Here is a 17,745-nt window from a genome sequence, read left to right on the forward strand (position 1 = left end):
ACGTGGTAAGCCTGTGTAAAAATAAAAATAAAATCTAATACATTTATATTTTGCGATCAGTACAAAAAAAACGTTTCCAGTGTTTTCGTGGATTGTCTATATTCACTTAATGTTTCGAAGAACCTCCTAGCCATACCATGGTATTAAAATTGATAACTTTTATTGAATTCAATACAATGAATTGAAGCTGGCATTGCGCAGAAAACATGGTTTAGGTTCACAACTTTTTTTTTAGTTTCTTTGTATTTGTGAAGTTCACAACTGTTCAAAACAATACGACGCTAAAAAAATGCAAGCCAAAAATCAGAACATTCTCCATTTACTATTAGTAATCGTTGTTTTCATCACATTTAAGTTAGTTTCAGAATACAGAATGTGTATGTTGGGGCATTACCATTGAAGACACTTTTATGAACTTAATTGAATTTGTCATGTAGTAAAATATCTACAATCTTAATTTCAAGCTCAATAATGTCCTCCACGATTGTAAAACTGCTTTATAAGTTCCAGCGGCATAGGGTCTGGAACCATTTGGGCAGGATCACCTTTTTTGGGCACTTGTGTCTATGAATCAGCCAATTTAGAACCGATTGACTTGATTTTTGAGACACGATCAGATACACAGTATCTAGCTATGTGCAACAATTCAAGTCAATCGGTTTGGAATTGACTGAGTTATAGCAGCAAGTGCCCAAAATAGGTGCTTCTGCCTAAATGGCCCTAGACCCTATTTGTTAATATAGTGTTAAATACTATCTATCCAGAAGCACTAAGGCGAGTTAATATAATTTATTTAGTCCAAATAGTCCAAATTTGTTTCAATGCAGAGGTCGTTGGAATTTGAATATATTTTCCGCATCGTATTTAAATGTTTAAGAACATGGAACTGCTTGATATCCACCAGGTCAAGCAATCTGGAACGGTTACTTAGGTACACACCTAATCATTGAAAAGAATTCTCATCCATATGCGATATATGGATATTTAAATTTGGCACGACTCAAAATTCGATCAAAACAAAATACTTCCTTGAATTAAGTGGACAAAGTGTATTTTGCCTGAATTGTGATCCTAATCCATCGCATTCAAAATCGCAGTTTATTAGTATTTAAACATGATTATGAAAGTAACATTTGATGTCAAATGTTACAATAAAGTTTGTTCATTTTCATAAGCGACCAAAAAGTTTTTGAAAACTGCAATTAGAACATTAAATTTATTTGGAAAAGTTTTTCCTTAAAACACTCATGCTAACCTCAATGAATTAATCTAACTTTCTTCCTGTGGATCCTTTGTAATCATATCCTAAAATTTCTCGTATGTCTTTCCAGAATCATACTTAGTTAAACCAGATGTTTAAAATACAATTTTTCATCTTCTTCAGTCAGAGACTGAAAAATACATTAACATCAGAAAACGGACGTCACATCTAGTGACCTAGTGGAGAACTTGCAAAGAAACGTTTTCTCCTACTGGAGCGGAAATCCATCCAATATTCCGAGGCGTTCGAAGTATCCTTAAGACTGACGCTGTACGGCATTAACGCATAAAAGTTTTTTAAATGGATATGAATATGGGCGTGCTTTAGATTAAAAAAAAACCTAAAAGATTTTCACTATATAAGTCAGAGTTAAGCCTTCGCGGATATGTGTCAATGAAACGGAATGTCGTAATAGGTAGAAATTTTGACTAGTTATTTATCAAAGTTGCTTCCCAGATCTGTGAAAATTTCAGTGGTGCACAAAACTGCATTTCAAAGATATTGTATTTCTAATGTGTTTATAATGATTTCTAAAGCTCTTGTCGAACCTTCAAAAATGAATAAAATTCAAACTCATCTCAAAAAGTTACTAGGGGTGCTCCAACAGATTTGAAAATGGCATTTTTCTATATTTTTCATGCGCTTTTGTGCCCTACTAATGGGGTCTCTGATCACGGCAGAAGTTTTTTTTTTGTCGAACAGTGTAATCGTGCTGCCTTTTCTAGCTGCAGTTGGTTCATTCTGCTCTCAAGAGCAACTGCACAAACATTAGATCGGAACGGATTCGTTTGGAGCAGGTACCATTTCGCTCGCGATTGCCTGTATCTGGGATGTCCTTGTCGTGGTTGTTTGCAGACACCTTTGATCCAGATTTCAAAAACAGTAAAACAGTGAACGTGAACCGTTATGGCAGAGTTGGGTAATAAGGCTGATTGGTGCAGGTCATATTCTCAGCACGCGAGTGCTTTCCTATCAGCTATCCAACGATCGTCGTCATTATTCCCGCAACGCCTACGAAAAGTGAAATACCCTTTTATTTTTTCCTTTGGCAATTTCATTGGAATTTTTTTGAGCAATTGATTTGAGACTTTTTGTTTATGGTTCGTTTGGAAATTCTTTCGGCAATTTTCATTGCAATAATATTGCAAAAGTTTTTGGACATTTTTCTAACAATTACTTGATATTTTGTTGGGCAAACTATTTGAGAATTCATTTTGTAACCTGTTTGAATTTTTTTTCAGCTGTTCCCTTGGCATTCCTCTTTTGGCATTCCTTCAGTCATTTATATGGAAAAAACTTCGTGTCAATTTATCAGATAACGCCTATGGGTTAAGCAATCAAGCGAACTATGCCGCATCATTTTCAGAGTAATAAACACACTAAACTTTCACCTTATGCCCTGGCATCCTCGCACTAATGTGTGTACCCTGAGCCAACTCCGAAATCCGCATGAATTTGTGCAGACGCAGAGGTATATTCGGTCTGCTGTGGATACAAACAATTGCAATCATCACTTCCTTCCCCTTCCCCACAATGACCTGCAACCTGACGACGTGGCAGGCGCCATTGTCGTCTAAAACTAGAAGATCACCAACACTCACACACACACTGAAGATACCTTCTTAGTCCCCGTCAAATATCCTGGAGGAATGCTCAGTGAAATTACTAGAAAAATTCCTGTTGAAAATCCTAGAGGAATTCTCTACAAATTCCTACGGGAACTTGCAGAAAAATCACCCGAAATTCTCGAAGCTTCCAGAGGTGGCAATGTTGGAGGTGTTACCGATGAAATGTATCAAAGAAATTTCAGTAAACTACCAGACAAATCCAGAGTGAACTCTTTGAAGCATTCCCGGTAGAATATCTGGGACAATTTCCGACGAAACTTCTCGAGTTCTCCGTCAAAATTCTGGAAGATTTTCAGGTGAAACTCCTGGAAGAAATCTCATGGAAACTCCTGCAAAAATTCGCAGTGGAAACAGCGGCGTCATGAATATTATTTGGTACCGGACTGGACACACAAAATTTAATGGTTTTCCTTTATACCTCGAGGCCTTGAATTTTGTTTATGGTGGAACCTTGATAAATTCTTCCTGGATAGCTGCCACATTCAGGTCGGCACATTCGTAGTTTTGAGTGAGAACTTCTCACGGTCCAAGATCCGACTTTCGAACAATTGTTCCTAGGGTAAACAGGTATAATATGCCCCCCTTAAGCAGAAATGGCAATAAATCTAAAATTAGCGCCTTATTCCATCTATTGTCCACTGCAAATCGTTGTTCCTAAAGTCAGTGAAGTGTTGCATGAGAACTTTGCCTTTGGAGGGACGGCTATGGAAGCTTTGAAACGTTTTTCGAAAACGTTCCAAAATTTACCTTATCAAAACAAACGGGGCAATACGCCCCATCAAAAGAAAAACGTCCAGCCCCGTGATAAAACTGTACCAGGGGATATTTCCACCACATGCTTATCCTAGGAGGGTCTCTTGACAAGTGTTTAACTGCATAAAAGTTGCAAAATAACACAAGCGAACAGAACTAGCTTCGTTTACAATGAAGTAAGTTTACAAGAGGTAAAATATTACGCCAAAAGCCTCGATTTCAGACTTTTTGATATTTTTATTGCTTTTCTGTACCAATCTACTAACGAACTAGCTTGATGGCAATTATTCTTCAATATTTAAGATCTCAAATCGATCACGCATGCGAAAAGCGCTGGAATCGCTAGAAAATGAAGGGGGGCGTTTTGCCCCGGTGGGGCGTATTATACCCTTTTACCCTAATTTGCTGGCTGGTCTGGTGCAGTTGAATCAATACGTTTACTCTGCTATAAAAGGTTTTTTTTTTCAACTAGTTCGGTTTGACTAGTAAGTTCGAACTCTCATTGAAATGAGTATTGACTACTCATTGAAATGTTTTAAAAATCCTAAAAATCCAAATTTCTCCTCGACTTGTATATTTTTTTCTTTTACGCAGGATGCATCTTTGCCACCTCCCTCCACGTTTACTTCAATTGCAAAGCTCTTCGCCTGCATTGAACTACAAACTAGAGAGTGCCTACGTACACTACACCATGAACGATTTTCCGTTTTCCCGCCTTTTTCCTACTTTGCTTTGTTTTTGCATCTCACTCCTCTTATACTTGAGAGTTTACGACGAAGGGAATAGAGCGCTCGCTGCTACTGGAACGACACGACGCTATTGTTTCGCTATATTAGTGTTTTATTTGCTTTGTGTAGCTTTCATTTGTTGGACCCATGGCAATGGCTTCCCGTGTCTTGCCATGTGCTTGAAGTCACATGGGAGCGGAGGGGATTTTCCGCGGCATCGCCATCCAATGATGACTGCTTAAATATATGAAAAGGGGGTCGGGGGTCGAATCGGAGTGCTTCCCGCCAAGGAACTGCAACCGAGATGCTGCCTTTGTTGACTGAACAAATACTCTTCACTTGTTGTTTGAACGAGCTCTCTTCAGCCGGAAACTAGAAATAGGCACAAACGATTGTTGTTTCAACTGTTCTTCTTGCTGGCTCATCTGATGGAGCAACACACCAACCAAAACGTTTTAAAATATGGGTCGAGGCGCTTTAAGACAACGCATTAAAAACCAAGCAGAATTCAAGTCATAATTGATCGATCAGTTTGCAGACCTGGAAACGCTTTGAATACTGATGAATCTTTTTTCCGTGACCCGCAACCCATCCACCGTAGATGACCCCCACCCCGTTGGTGGTGTTTTGGAGTCTGGAATCAATGTTTGACCTAACCGCGACTTTCCCCGTTGACGCACCTTCCATTGCAGGACACATGAGGCCTTCTTCACCGTTACTAGATTCGGTTAGAGATCAGTTCGAGGACTACGATCAATTAGCGAAAGATTTTACACGCGTATTTTTAAACCTGGAACCGTCGTGTCTTCAGAACGCACAGCTATTCGACGTAGTGTTCCTAGTAGGGCAGCAGTCCAAACAACGGGCCCGCTTCATCGGCGTACGCGCCATCCTGGGCGTTAGAAGTCGTGTCTTTCAGGTAACTTAGGACCGCAGCTGATCAACTCCTGAAATGTACAAATATCATGTCTATCTCTAGGAAATGCTGTACGGCATTCAAACTGGTTTCGGATCACCTCAGGTGCCGGTTGCGGAGCTCCTGGCCCGGCCGGCTCCAACGCTACTCTCCCCGCAGAACCTACGGCCCAAGAGCAGTAACTTTCTTCAAGTGCCGGACATTGAATCTCCTCGACCGAAAAGTGTTCCCTCGTCTCCGATGGTGAAGCGAGCCTTCTCCCGGCTCGGCACAATTACCGCCGGCTGGGGTCGATCGATACGGAAGCAGCAATCGCAGCTCAACGCCGACGACAAGAAGAAGTGGGCCTCATCACAGGATTGTTCCGGTTCGTATGCTCCCCCCGCGTACCATTTCAAGTCAACGGATTTTATTACTTTTCCAGATAAAGATGGCAAAGAAAGTAGTTCCAAGAGCAAAGCCAACGCTGGCCAGCTGGCCGTTCCCCGGCTGTCGGTTTGCGCCGATGCGCAGAAGGTCGATCGCGCGAAACTTGCGCAGACTGAGTTTACGATCATCGAGTTCGATCCGGAAACCTTCCGAGTGCTGCTAGATTACCTACACACAGGTAGTTGCCCGTTAACGTGCATATCGATCCCGGGTCTCATTTGTGCTGCGGAGCACTATGACCTGCCCGAGCTTCTGCAAGCTTGTTTCCACCACGCAAAACAGTTCCTAAGGATAGACGCCGTCTGTCCGATGTTGACTGCTCTGGAGAACTACTACTGGAGGTACACGTCTGCCTCGGAGCTGGTCAACATGATCCTAGCGTTCGTTGAAACCCGAGCGTACGCCCTGTTTCAGACGGCGGAGTTTCTCACGCTCAGCGAAAGCATGGTTCAGATGATCATGTGCCGTAATCTGGAAATACCCGAGGTTCGCAAGTTCGAAGCAATGCTGGCTTGGGCGAAGCATAAGGTAGACTCGATCATTCAACATCACCTTCCAATCTCTCAATGTATTTTTTCTTACTTCTCCGTAGGTGAAATCCAAGGTATCGGCCAAAACGGACGCCAAGGTCGAATTCCGCTGCATCATGGAACGCCTAGCCAGGGACCTGAAACTGCACCGAATCTCACCGCAGGAACTAATCAAGATCGTGCTTCCGTCGAAGGCGATCAAAAACGAACGCATCTTGGAAACGCTGATGTACCAGGCGAACAGTGGCATGTACCGGATACAGGACAGCTATCTAGAGGCCTGCCAGCAACGGCTGCAGAAACAGGACTCCCGCTACAGCGAGTGGGGCGAGAGCTTCGACTGTGGCTTATAGGACGAGGATCAGCTGTAGTGAAGCAGCTGATCCTCGTCATTTCCCAAGCCGTACCCCAAGCCACGAACTTTCGGTCGGTGAACTGTATTCTTCACTACCCCAGCCAAACACGACCACGTTGGGCGCCAATTGCAAGCCCGTCATTCTGCGGGTGAACTTTGTTGTTATATGTTACGGATGTGTTCTAGAAAATCTGTCTAGGGGAATTGTTGTTCCTTTCTGTTAGATGTGTATATCGCCAGTGAAGCTGAGCTGCCCGTTTCGGGCATATGTAGTCCGGGCAGACTACCATAGGTTGAGTCTGTTGAGACCGTTATTGATCGTGATGTGACAGATTTTATCGACGAGTGTTATTGTCTTTATGATATACCGCGACTATTGTATTTTTTAGCCTGAGGCAGAGTGCCAACAGCTTGTTTTGAGATTTTCCAGAGACAAAACTGTCTCAAAGGCTGTTCGTTGAATTGTACGATAAAACTATAGAAATAGATATATGGTGGCGTAAGGTGAACTCCGATAACGTGGTGTGTCGAATGTACCTTGGAGTGTGCTAAAAGGGCTTACGAGAAGTAAACGGGTATAGATGGATTGCGAGATCACTAATCCTTTTTCTAAGTAACATTTTTTGTTAGAATGGGGAATAATCTTGGCTCAATAAACCAAGAAGGGAGCAACCAAGGGGATCAGTACTACCCGAGTAATTACCAAAATGATTTTTTGCATTTCAAGTTTTTTTGGCGCAAAATAGGACAGTTATAGGGCTACGTATCCCTACATGAGGTGTAGTCTAGTCAGTCTAGTCTACATATACACTACCCGTCATAAGTACGGACTCACAAAAAGTATTGCAACAATATTGCATCACCCTGACTCACCTTGATATCTCCAAAACCTGAGGACTTACAAAGATGCTGTATTCAGGTAAGTTATTCAGAAGACCAAGAGCAACAACTTTTCTGAAGGCGGCATTTTTGTAGGTGTTCTGGTTTTCGAGATATCGAGGTGAGTCAGGGTGATGCAATATTGTTGCAATACTTTTTGTGAGTCCGTACTTATGACGGGTAGTGTACATACTGTAGACCGATGCAAATTTTGAAATTTCCGCTCCCCTATGCATAAACGATGCCAATTTGGGTAATGATCGTTCTCCCAAAATTTCAACTAAATTCAATTTGATTTGAGTGGGCACACGCATCGGTCTAACATACAGCCATTCATTGAGGATCCTGAAAAATGTTAGAATTCACTATTTCAAACATTTTGTCTTGTCCATATTAATGCTTGCATTATATTGACGATACATCACGAGCAATAAACGACCACCCTACTATCCAGCATTATCGATTTTACAGTACAGCCATTGAGTGAGAGCATATCGTAGGGTAATTCATGTATTTTGGACAGGCTGAGGACAACGTTGGAAAAATCGTCCCCTAGCTTCCTTAGAAAGCAATTGATTATTTTGTAAAGTTACCAATACGCTTATTATATGGTTGTACATTACGTTCCTGGTGACAAAAACCTTAACGAAAGCATTTTAAGCTGAGAAAATCACAATTTCCGATCGCCTGTAAGAATTGCATTTTGGACACCGAATATATGTTTTGGACACCCTCAGGTATATATAATAGCCTGGTACACGGTTTATATGGGAAAATATAAAGAATGGAAAAATTCCAACTCCTGTATACTTTTTGAGTTCCATTTTGGTCCCATATCAACTGTGCAAAATTTCAGATCGATTGAAGAATCTATATTTTAGCGCCCGCCATTCTTAGTTTTTCATACGATTTACTATGGAGAAAGTTTACTTCTTCAAAGAAAAATCGCTTGAGGTCACCCATTAATCCATAAAAATAAATCGTTGAATGATTCCTGTAGATAACTTCACGAGGAATCAGACCTCCGAAGACCGCAAAGCGATGCGACATTCGTGGGAAAAGTTATTAAGCCTTACTCGATCGATAAAATGTTATTTATTGTTATTCCTTACATGTTAAACAGCGTTGGCATGTCATTCGGTTTTCAGTCAATAACTTTTTCCACGTTCCTTAGATCGCTTTGCGGTCTTAAGAGGGTTTGTTCCTCGCAAAATTTCCAACACAAATCATTCATCGATATATTTTTAGGGGTTAAGGGGCAACCTGTGACGATTTTTCTTTGAAAAAGTGATTTTCCCCATAGTTAATCGTATGAAAACTTAAAACGGCTGGCGCTAAAATATAGTTTCTCCGATCGAGCTGAAATTTTGCACAGTTGATATGGGGCCAAAATGAAGCTCAAAAAGTATACAGAAGTAAAATGTCTTTCCGTGTCCCACACTAATATATAATTTGGACAAGGCAATTATCTCAATGTTTAGCCATGAATACTGCTAAATCATGGAAGTAGCATAAATTAACAAATATTTTCTTGCAAATAATCTAATTTCTCCGGTTAACAGGCATCTATTTTGATAACTATTACAGTTTTTGTTAAAATCGAGGAAATATCGCCAGACCCACAGAATACGCCTCCAAGTATGCAAACGCACAGCATCCCCATGTAGTTCGTCAGATGACCAAAATATATTTACAGTAGAAAACTTGTAATGTATTTTGGACACCACCTATTTTAAGCTTTCTAGATGAATGTTAAGAGATTGGCTGCCTAATGCTTCTTTATTGACCATTTTTCATTGCAAAAAGGCTTTTAAATTTCTCACAATTATTAATTCAATCATTTTGAGTTGAATATTGTATGTGACTGTGAAGTGTATGTCGTCTGCTGCACAGGTATGCAATTTGATGGGTTTTAGTGAAATAATGTACATTTTCGATAATTTTGAAGTAAATTCTTAATTGTTAAGCGTATTTTCAACGTAAGTCATCAGAATAGGGTCTATTTGATCCAATAATGGATATTGAGAAGTATCTACTTTTATTAGCTCTCCGGAACAAGGCATACATCGCCGTGCATGTCCAAATTATATACATGTCCAAATTATATTTTTTACCCTTACCAACCGCTCAGTTTTATAGAATGCAAACCCCGTTGCTGAGAAGGTCCCGGTTCATAATCCTTCGTGAGTCCTGGCTCTTATGCCCACTTATGCTTAAGGCTTTTTACGGCATCATCAGCATCGGCAGCCATGTTAGATATGTGGCTCGGAATTTCAAAGTGATAATTCTCTGCCACCAAAGCGAATATTTGTATGGAAAAGTATCATCCTATATGCTCACTCGCAGTGAATACTATGATACTTTTTCTGCTGGATTGCTGCAGAATAGACAATTTTTTATCACTTCAAAAACTCGAGGCAAACAATCATTGAAAAGCAAAAATTCAATGATTCGTTTGAAAGTTTGGTGATGCATCATGACACCTTAAAATAATTGCTCGGATAGGGGTAAATGACAAAATTAAAACGTAATAAGGGGATTCACTAAACAACGTGAACCTCTGATTAAATTCTTCGAATGAGTGTAATCAGTTTTGTACCTTTTAATTCCGCCCTTTTCTGCTTATCATTTGACAGTGGACACTTCAGTGGAAAACTGACACTGAGGAAGATTACAAGTGGTAGTCGAAATACGCGTATCTGTCAATGAATAAGCAAAAAAGGCGGAATTAAAAGGTACTAAACTGAATACACTCATTCGAAGAGGGTATTCTGCTTAGAGGGATCGAAAAGTCGGTACAAGACTCTAATTAAATATTATTCTGCGTAAACATTGCCATCCCCAAGGCAATCTATGATTAATTCATTCGCAATTAAATGACACATTTCAAATAGCAGAAAATCATGGCGTACGCTGCAATTTACGCTGTTTTGGTGAATTTCCTTATGTTATAAGAACATCCCCAGAAAAGAAAGGAAAAGGAAAAAGAGTAGTCTGAAACGATATCTAGGGACAACGAAAATTCTCGATGCGAAATCCGCGAAATTGGACTATGGTCGCGGAATTTGAGAAATTCCGCGAATTTTGGTAAAATTGTTAAAATAACCAACAAATTTCCATCAATAACAAATACTTTAGCATAAATTGTCTGATAATGTTTGTCAGTGTAAAATTATTTACGAGTTTATTGCATTATAAATATATGCTTATCAAATTTCTTACTTTTTGTCGGTAAATTCATGAGTTTGTCTCACAAAACCAAGTTAATTATTCATATGATATGCAACAAAACGGTCAAAAATATAGGACCGCGAAATTCACAATAGTAGTCCGCGAAATTTAGGAAATTTTGCCGCGAATTGCCATTGTACCTAGATATCATCAATTAATTCATACGAAAATGACAATCCCTTAAAGTACTGTCTGCTGTTTCTAGGCGACATACAAGTTTACTTATATTTAATATTTACGTCTACTTCAGAGTAACCAAGAGAGTAACGCAATAAATTGTACCATGCTTGCTTCTGGGAAAGCTCCAAACTAGCATTTCCCTTCCATTTACTCAATAGCAGCCTCAAGTTTTAACCATGCACCTACACAGAAATCCAAACCTCTATTAGCATTTTTCGTAACACCATCGTTTCTCAGCGTCACCACAATAATGCTACAATACAATACAAATCAAAACGGTTTCCGCGTTTTCTTCCTTAGCATCATGTTCATTAACTCACAAAATTTCCAAATAGTTGATATTAGGCTTGTCACTAAAGTCATCGTTTCTTATACAAAAAAAAAAAATAGTCAAATGAAAACGCATAGCTAAAATAAAAATAAATAACAACAAATAAACTTCACACAAAGGAACTGAATATTTTATATGTGAATTTATAGACCGCAAAACAAAATTCCATAAATCAAAACGAGAGAAATTCCATAGCAAACAAACGCACCCATACACTAAAAAACTGTGCGCACATGTGCCAGAGATTGTGAATGTGAACGTTGTTAAATAGAGAAAAAAAACTACAGAAGTAAAAGCCAATTTTAACCAGCAGGACTTGATAGCAAAGCCAAAACCTTGAAAAAAGAACCTAGACAATTGCGAAGCGTGGGTGTGTAGTATAGAAGAATTTAACCGCCACCACCACAAGTATGGGGGTGCGTGTGTGTGTGTGTGTAAAACAATAACAAAGCGTGAACACAATACAAACCAAACCACTGAACAAAACCGGCAAGCTGAACAGATCGTCGATGTACATTGTAAATAAATAGCCCGAGCGATCGAAGGAACACACACATCATGGAAGATGAAACAGATTATATGATAATTATTAGATGTTTATATATTGAAAAGACGATATGTGGATGAATATATACATATATATATTGGAGCAAACAATCGATGGATGCAGCTAACATAATGTTGGAAATAGAGTGTTCTGGTTTTACCGTCATTGCGAAAGAATGCCCACTGTTACTATCTTGATTGGACATGTCCCAGACAGCCGATTTGCATATGTATAATAAACTTTATGATCGTGTTATACGAACTTTTAGGCGGTTAAGTTACATCTTACATCACATAAGATCCAGCAAAAGTGCCTTAAGCGTGCAATAGTGAAGGCGATATACGTTAATTGGCGGCACAGTGATAACGCGCTATGGCTTGAAGCCACCTTATGCGATTGGCGGTGTGCACTGTTGCGATGTAATGTAGCATCTTATGCGACCAAATAATACATCAGTAATTTACCTGTTCATGCAAAGAATCAGGGTCCCATGAGGGTAATTAATTTTATATTTGTTTACTTACATACGTTGATGATACGTTTCCCTTATGTTTTGTTTGTTGGACGCTGGGGTTGCAATTTGCAATCATCATCATCATCATCATCATCATCAACCAGCGGGATGCTCGAAGTGACCTGTTCGAAGTTGATCTATGTGTTTATCTGAAAGATTTGAGAATTCCATGCTTATTAGAGTGGGTCATCCGTTATATGTATGGAAAAATAGAAAATTTAATGGAATCCCATCAGATCAAAGCTTTAAAAAAAGACAATTACACCGTCTTCGACCTTGCGGCCTCTACAGACTGAACATTACTAACATTAGACAACGGACAACACATATAACACCCAGTGGCCCAGTGGAGAATTTTTCGTTTGACGAAAAGTTTTCCCCGACTGGAGCGGGAATCGAACCCACACTCCGAGGCTTACGTGACACCTAAACGACTGACGCCGCTCGGCCACGAAGCCCACAAGCACATGCTTTGTAGGTCCCATTTCAGGACCCAAATAACTGTGCAAAATTTGGGCACGATCGGTTATGTCTACTTTTTGCGCATCGCGTTTGAAGTTTGTATGCCATTTTACACGGGACAGCATACTTTTTTGCATTTCTCTCATGAGAAGCTCGAAATTGTCTAAAACCATGTAACCGATAATGCTAAAACATAGCCTAGGGGTAGGGTGTCTTGAAAAACTCTGTCGAAGATCACGATGTGATCTGATGCTTATGAAAAAAGTTATTGCGTTGGCATTGCTTGCCGAAACAGCATGATTTTGTTGCTATTGTTATTCCTACATTAGATATTTTGATCCTTAGGGGTATATGCTATGTTTTTCTAGTAAATCAGAACGATTATATTCTTTAGAAACAAATTATCAATTTCAAGCTTTTGTTTCACGTTTTACAAAAAACTCGTGTAGGGTAGAAGCTTCAGTTTTGGCCAGCCCGGAGTTTTGGCCATAGTGCGGTATTCAGCCTGCTATGATCTAAATCGGTATAAATTTATTTTTCATTAGTAGATTCTAATGTAATATGATGATTAAAGCTGTGAAAACCACACGTTTTGATTAAAAACTAGAAGAAAAAAATATATTTTCTTAAAAAAATCAGCTCCCATATATCTATTTTGGCCAGGGTGCTTCTAATTTGGCCACTCCCATAAGAAATACACGTGATTGGCCAAAATAGAAATCAAAGTTAAGAATATGGCCAAAACTGACGCTGAGCTTCTATTTTGGCCAGTGCCACTTTTAATACAAAAATCAAGTATAACCTTGCTTTCTGTATTTTTCCTACAAAATATAGATTGAATCCTTTCATTTGACACATCGGTAGTAATCATAGGACTCTTGGTTATTTTTATATAAATGATTTCCCTTAGACTGGCCAAAACCGGTGCTCGTACCCTATGGGAAACTTGTACACTGAGGATACTGATCGTATGTTTTTCATAGTTTACATCTTATGAACCAGTTATTTTTATTTTTTTCATCATTTCATAGTTCTCGTATGCTTTTCATACATTGAAAAGCGAAATCCATAAGACTTGTATGAAAAATCTCATAAGAAGCATCGTATGAAAATCATAAGATGTGTTATGAAACATCATTTCTAAAAAACAAAACCTTTTATTGGCTTCTAACCACTTCAACTTCCGAAGCGTCGATGGGCGTATGAGTAAAGCACGCACTCGCCAACCTTGACGTTCCTGGTTCGATTCCAGGTTGCATTTTTTTTAAATTTGTGAAAAATATTTCACAAAAATATGTATGATAGTCATAAGGGAACGTCCATAAATTACGTCACGCTTTGAGGGGGGAGGGGGGGTTCAGAAAAGTTTGACAACCCATACAAAAATTTTAGAGATCCCATGCAAAAAGTGTGACATAGGGGGGAGGCTCGATTTTTGCGTGACGTAATTTATGGACGTTCCCTAAGACATACTTTCAGTTTTTATACGTTATCGGTATGATTTTCATACGTGAGTGTAATGAAATTTATACAGTAACAGTATGACAATAACAGTTGGCGCTTTGAATCCAAAATCATAGTTCGTAACTATGATTTTCGCAAGAAATTCTTGTGGCAAAAAATCATAGTTGATTCGTATGATTTTCGGAGTTGCAGTATCCTCAGTGTAGGTATGGTAAAAACCTAAATTTTTTCCGAAGATAGTTTGACTCTATCGTTAAAATTGTATGAGTAATATGTAGTTTTTCGATTTCTTAAGGGGATTTTGGAGTCTATTTATGGACGATCTTGCGCCTAATACGACGCACAGGCAAACAAAATTGTCCCAACACAAAATGTTCACACCGGTTTCAGCATACATTGGTTGCAGTCGCCGCTACAGTAATTTAGCAGTGGATGCACATTTTGGGGTAGTGTTTCGACTAATCGGTTTGTTTACGCGCTGTTTCCTTTGTTGTTGGATGTGTGAACATTGTTCTTTCATAGATTGAACATTTGCACGATCGTCGAAATCCTTGCAATGCTCAATATTCTAATTTAAAAAATAACGTTCTCGTCATGTTTGCTCCAAGTTTGGCTTTATATGTGACCTTCCAAATGCCGCTTATATAGAACTTTTTTTTTTATTTTACCATCTCCATGAGATATAAGCATTTCAAGACATCGTTGTTTTTAAGTCAAAACTGCCCATAACATGTGAACGACATGACTTAGCAACATACAATGTTCAGAACAAATATGCGTCATTACTTGCTCTTTAAATGCTCCCAAGCTTACATCTTCTAAAAAAATCAAATAAAAAAGTTATTGTGAAAAAAAAACGGTTTTGGAGGGATCACCCTAGGTCGACACTTTAAATTGACCTACTATGTTCGAATTAAGAACTAGATAAAAGGTGTCTTCGGCAAAGTTGCTCGAAATAGCATTGCCTACAACTTTGCTGAAGAACTCGATCGCATAAGGACTGTTCATTAAAGAAAGTGGACATCTGGTTACCTATAGTATAGAGTTAAAACTAAACAAAAAATTGTGAACTTTTGCTCAGTGTGTAAAAACATTGTTTACTTTGGCAACACACTCAAAGAAAACGGAAAAAAGTGAGAAATTTCGAGCGATATGTTGGATATGTTAGCGACTAGCAGATTAATTCTGCACAAATGGTGTTCCAAAATGTTGTCGTTTCGAGAACTGGCATACTAGTACACTTCCGGGACCGCAATTTTTCAACGCTGAGCAGGGGACAGATGTGCTGGATAATGTAGGGAACATCAGAACTGAAAAAAATGGGAAAAAGTTTTTGTTGTGGCAAGCCAATTGTACATCCGGCTTAAAGAGTTCATCGTATTTCGCAATGGGAACAATCAACGGTGAAAATATCAGAAAGGAATGCATCAAAAAACGACTTCTACCCATCTACCGAAAACATACGGATCCTCCATTGTTTTGGCCGGATCTGGCATCCGCTTATTACGCTTCTTCTGCACTAGAGATGCTCAAGAAGGAAAAAGTCGATTTTGTCGAAAAATGGCAAAATCCACCAAACTTCCCTGAACTGCGTCCTGTCGAAAGATACTGAACAATAATTAAGCGAGAACTCAAGAAAGATGAAAGAGAAGCAAGCTCTGTTAATTGCTTCAAGAAAATTTGGTCTACGGCACACCGAAAGGTTACAGAGAAAGTTGTGCAGAATCTATTGGGAGGTATCAAGAGGAAAGTCCAAGCATTCTTCAGAAATGCGAAGTAAATGTTCAAACTCACGTGAATTCGGCCACATATATGTTGATTGTCACTTATAAAAAATAAACTTATGAATTTGTTCGAAAATAAATATTTTCTATTGAAAAACAGGTGTCCACTTTCTTTAATGAACACACAGTTAAAATTTTCGTGTAATTTTGCGTTGATTTCGTTGCACATATTTGGAGCATCGAAATAAACGCAAAAATGCGTTAGATTTTAAAATTACACGAGCTAAATAGCGAGTCGTGTAAAATTCAGTTTCGTTGAAATTTACACGATTTGCTCAATTTGTATGCTGCTACATTTTTCATGGAAGTTTCTTTTTTATTTTTCATGCTACCTACATATCTAATCGAATCAAAATCGATGGACTAGTCCCTTACGTGAAGGAGCAAACATCCTTTGCCCTGTTTTGCCATAAACTGCGCCATCATTCCTGTCCATACGATACAAGCGAATTCCAAAATAAAGCACCGGGAGACGCGCAGCGACTGCAGTTGAAAGTGTCGCTGGTGTGGGTGATTTTTGCCGGATTAGAAGGAATTCTTCGTAATCTGCACTTACCCGATTATCCATTAGTTAGTGTACACTCACCAACCATCCTGAACCACAAAAGTTGCGGCACAAAACTTGCAAACAACGCGTCTTCCGATGCTTTCCATGAAATGAACTTTCTCGGTCGCTGGCAAAACAAAACTGAAACAGGTGACGTCATTTGCATTGACTCCAAAGCAAAAGTTGTAAATTTACACGACTTGAAATTTATAGCTTTGTTGACAGAAAATCGGATGCTTTTCAATGTATTTTTTAATACAAAGTTGAAAATACAATCTGATGGAATTTTGAGTTGATTCAAGAGTAAAATTGCGTGTTTTTCAATGTTCTAGGTATGTGCATCAAATTAAACTCAATATTAAATCATTTTTTCAATTGAATTCGTTTAATTTCACAACAACAACGATTTACATATCGTTTAAATTTAAATATTTTTTTCTGTGCAGTCCTTATGACTCAAAATTTAAAAGTTCTATTCCAGATTTGAGTTAAGACGAGGACCACCCTAATCAAAAATTTTTGGAAAAGATGCAGCAAACAAATGCAAACAACTTCTCTGAAGGTATCAAACGCCTAAAATTAACGATAACAGAGATAGGGATTTTTTTCCTGCTAAAACGTGAATTCGGACCACTGTGCACTGGGTTCACGTCTTAGATTTCTTCAAAAAACCTTCACTTTATCTTCAAAGTGCTGTGTTTCAGCGTCTCCATTTAGTTTTCTCGTAGGTATATGATCTCTCTTTTTTTTCGTTGACTGCTGTTACGATCTTCTACACTGAACGAAAACCCCATCCCAAAATAGACTGATTTGTCCGACCATCCAGTCCAAATTACCAAAATCGTGTTTTCGAATGACGAATCAGTCATACGGCAATCATCCTAAAAAGCGGATGACCATCATCTTATGCGCGTATGAGTCGACGCACGCTATTGACCAAACCAAATTCCTGTGTGGTAGTGGTTTGTGTTCAGATTTCCCGTGTTAATCTATCTGTAAGAACTTTGTAAACATATTTTGTTCTCACGTATATGGATAGACTTGCATTAGGTTTCGTGAGACAATTTTTGGACAACTCAATGTGAATGAATATTAGTTGCAGAGCGAAGGCTACACAGATGCATCGAATTTATTCATCGATACACGGTAAAAACTCTGCACGCTCGATGTAAAGGAAAAATCCCTTAACTATTCAACATCCCAATC

The 17,745-nt window shown here is 38.9% G+C and overlaps 1 protein-coding gene across 9 annotated transcripts in view; it reads left to right on the forward strand.

Moving 5' to 3' along the window:
* The window catches only part of LOC109401980 (uncharacterized), a 596,458-nt gene extending 584,805 nt beyond the window's left edge, over positions 1-11,653 (forward strand). For 8 of the 9 annotated variants that reach the window (XM_062859577.1, XM_062859583.1, XM_062859579.1 and 5 more), the window contains 4 exons: positions 5,063-5,289; positions 5,350-5,653; positions 5,711-6,243; positions 6,308-11,653. In XM_062859577.1, the coding sequence (XP_062715561.1) occupies positions 5,063-5,289; positions 5,350-5,653; positions 5,711-6,243; positions 6,308-6,598 (1,355 nt within the window). In that variant the 3' untranslated portion in view covers positions 6,599-11,653. The remainder of the gene's footprint in view (positions 1-5,062; positions 5,290-5,349; positions 5,654-5,710; positions 6,244-6,307) is intronic. The other variant, XM_062859578.1, reaches the window with a different exon arrangement.
* The last annotated feature ends 6,092 nt before the right edge of the window (positions 11,654-17,745 follow it).

The sequence above is a fragment of the Aedes albopictus genome, chromosome 3 (genome assembly GCF_035046485.1).
Source record: "Aedes albopictus strain Foshan chromosome 3, AalbF5, whole genome shotgun sequence".
Classification (NCBI taxonomy): Eukaryota; Metazoa; Arthropoda; class Insecta; order Diptera; family Culicidae; genus Aedes; species Aedes albopictus.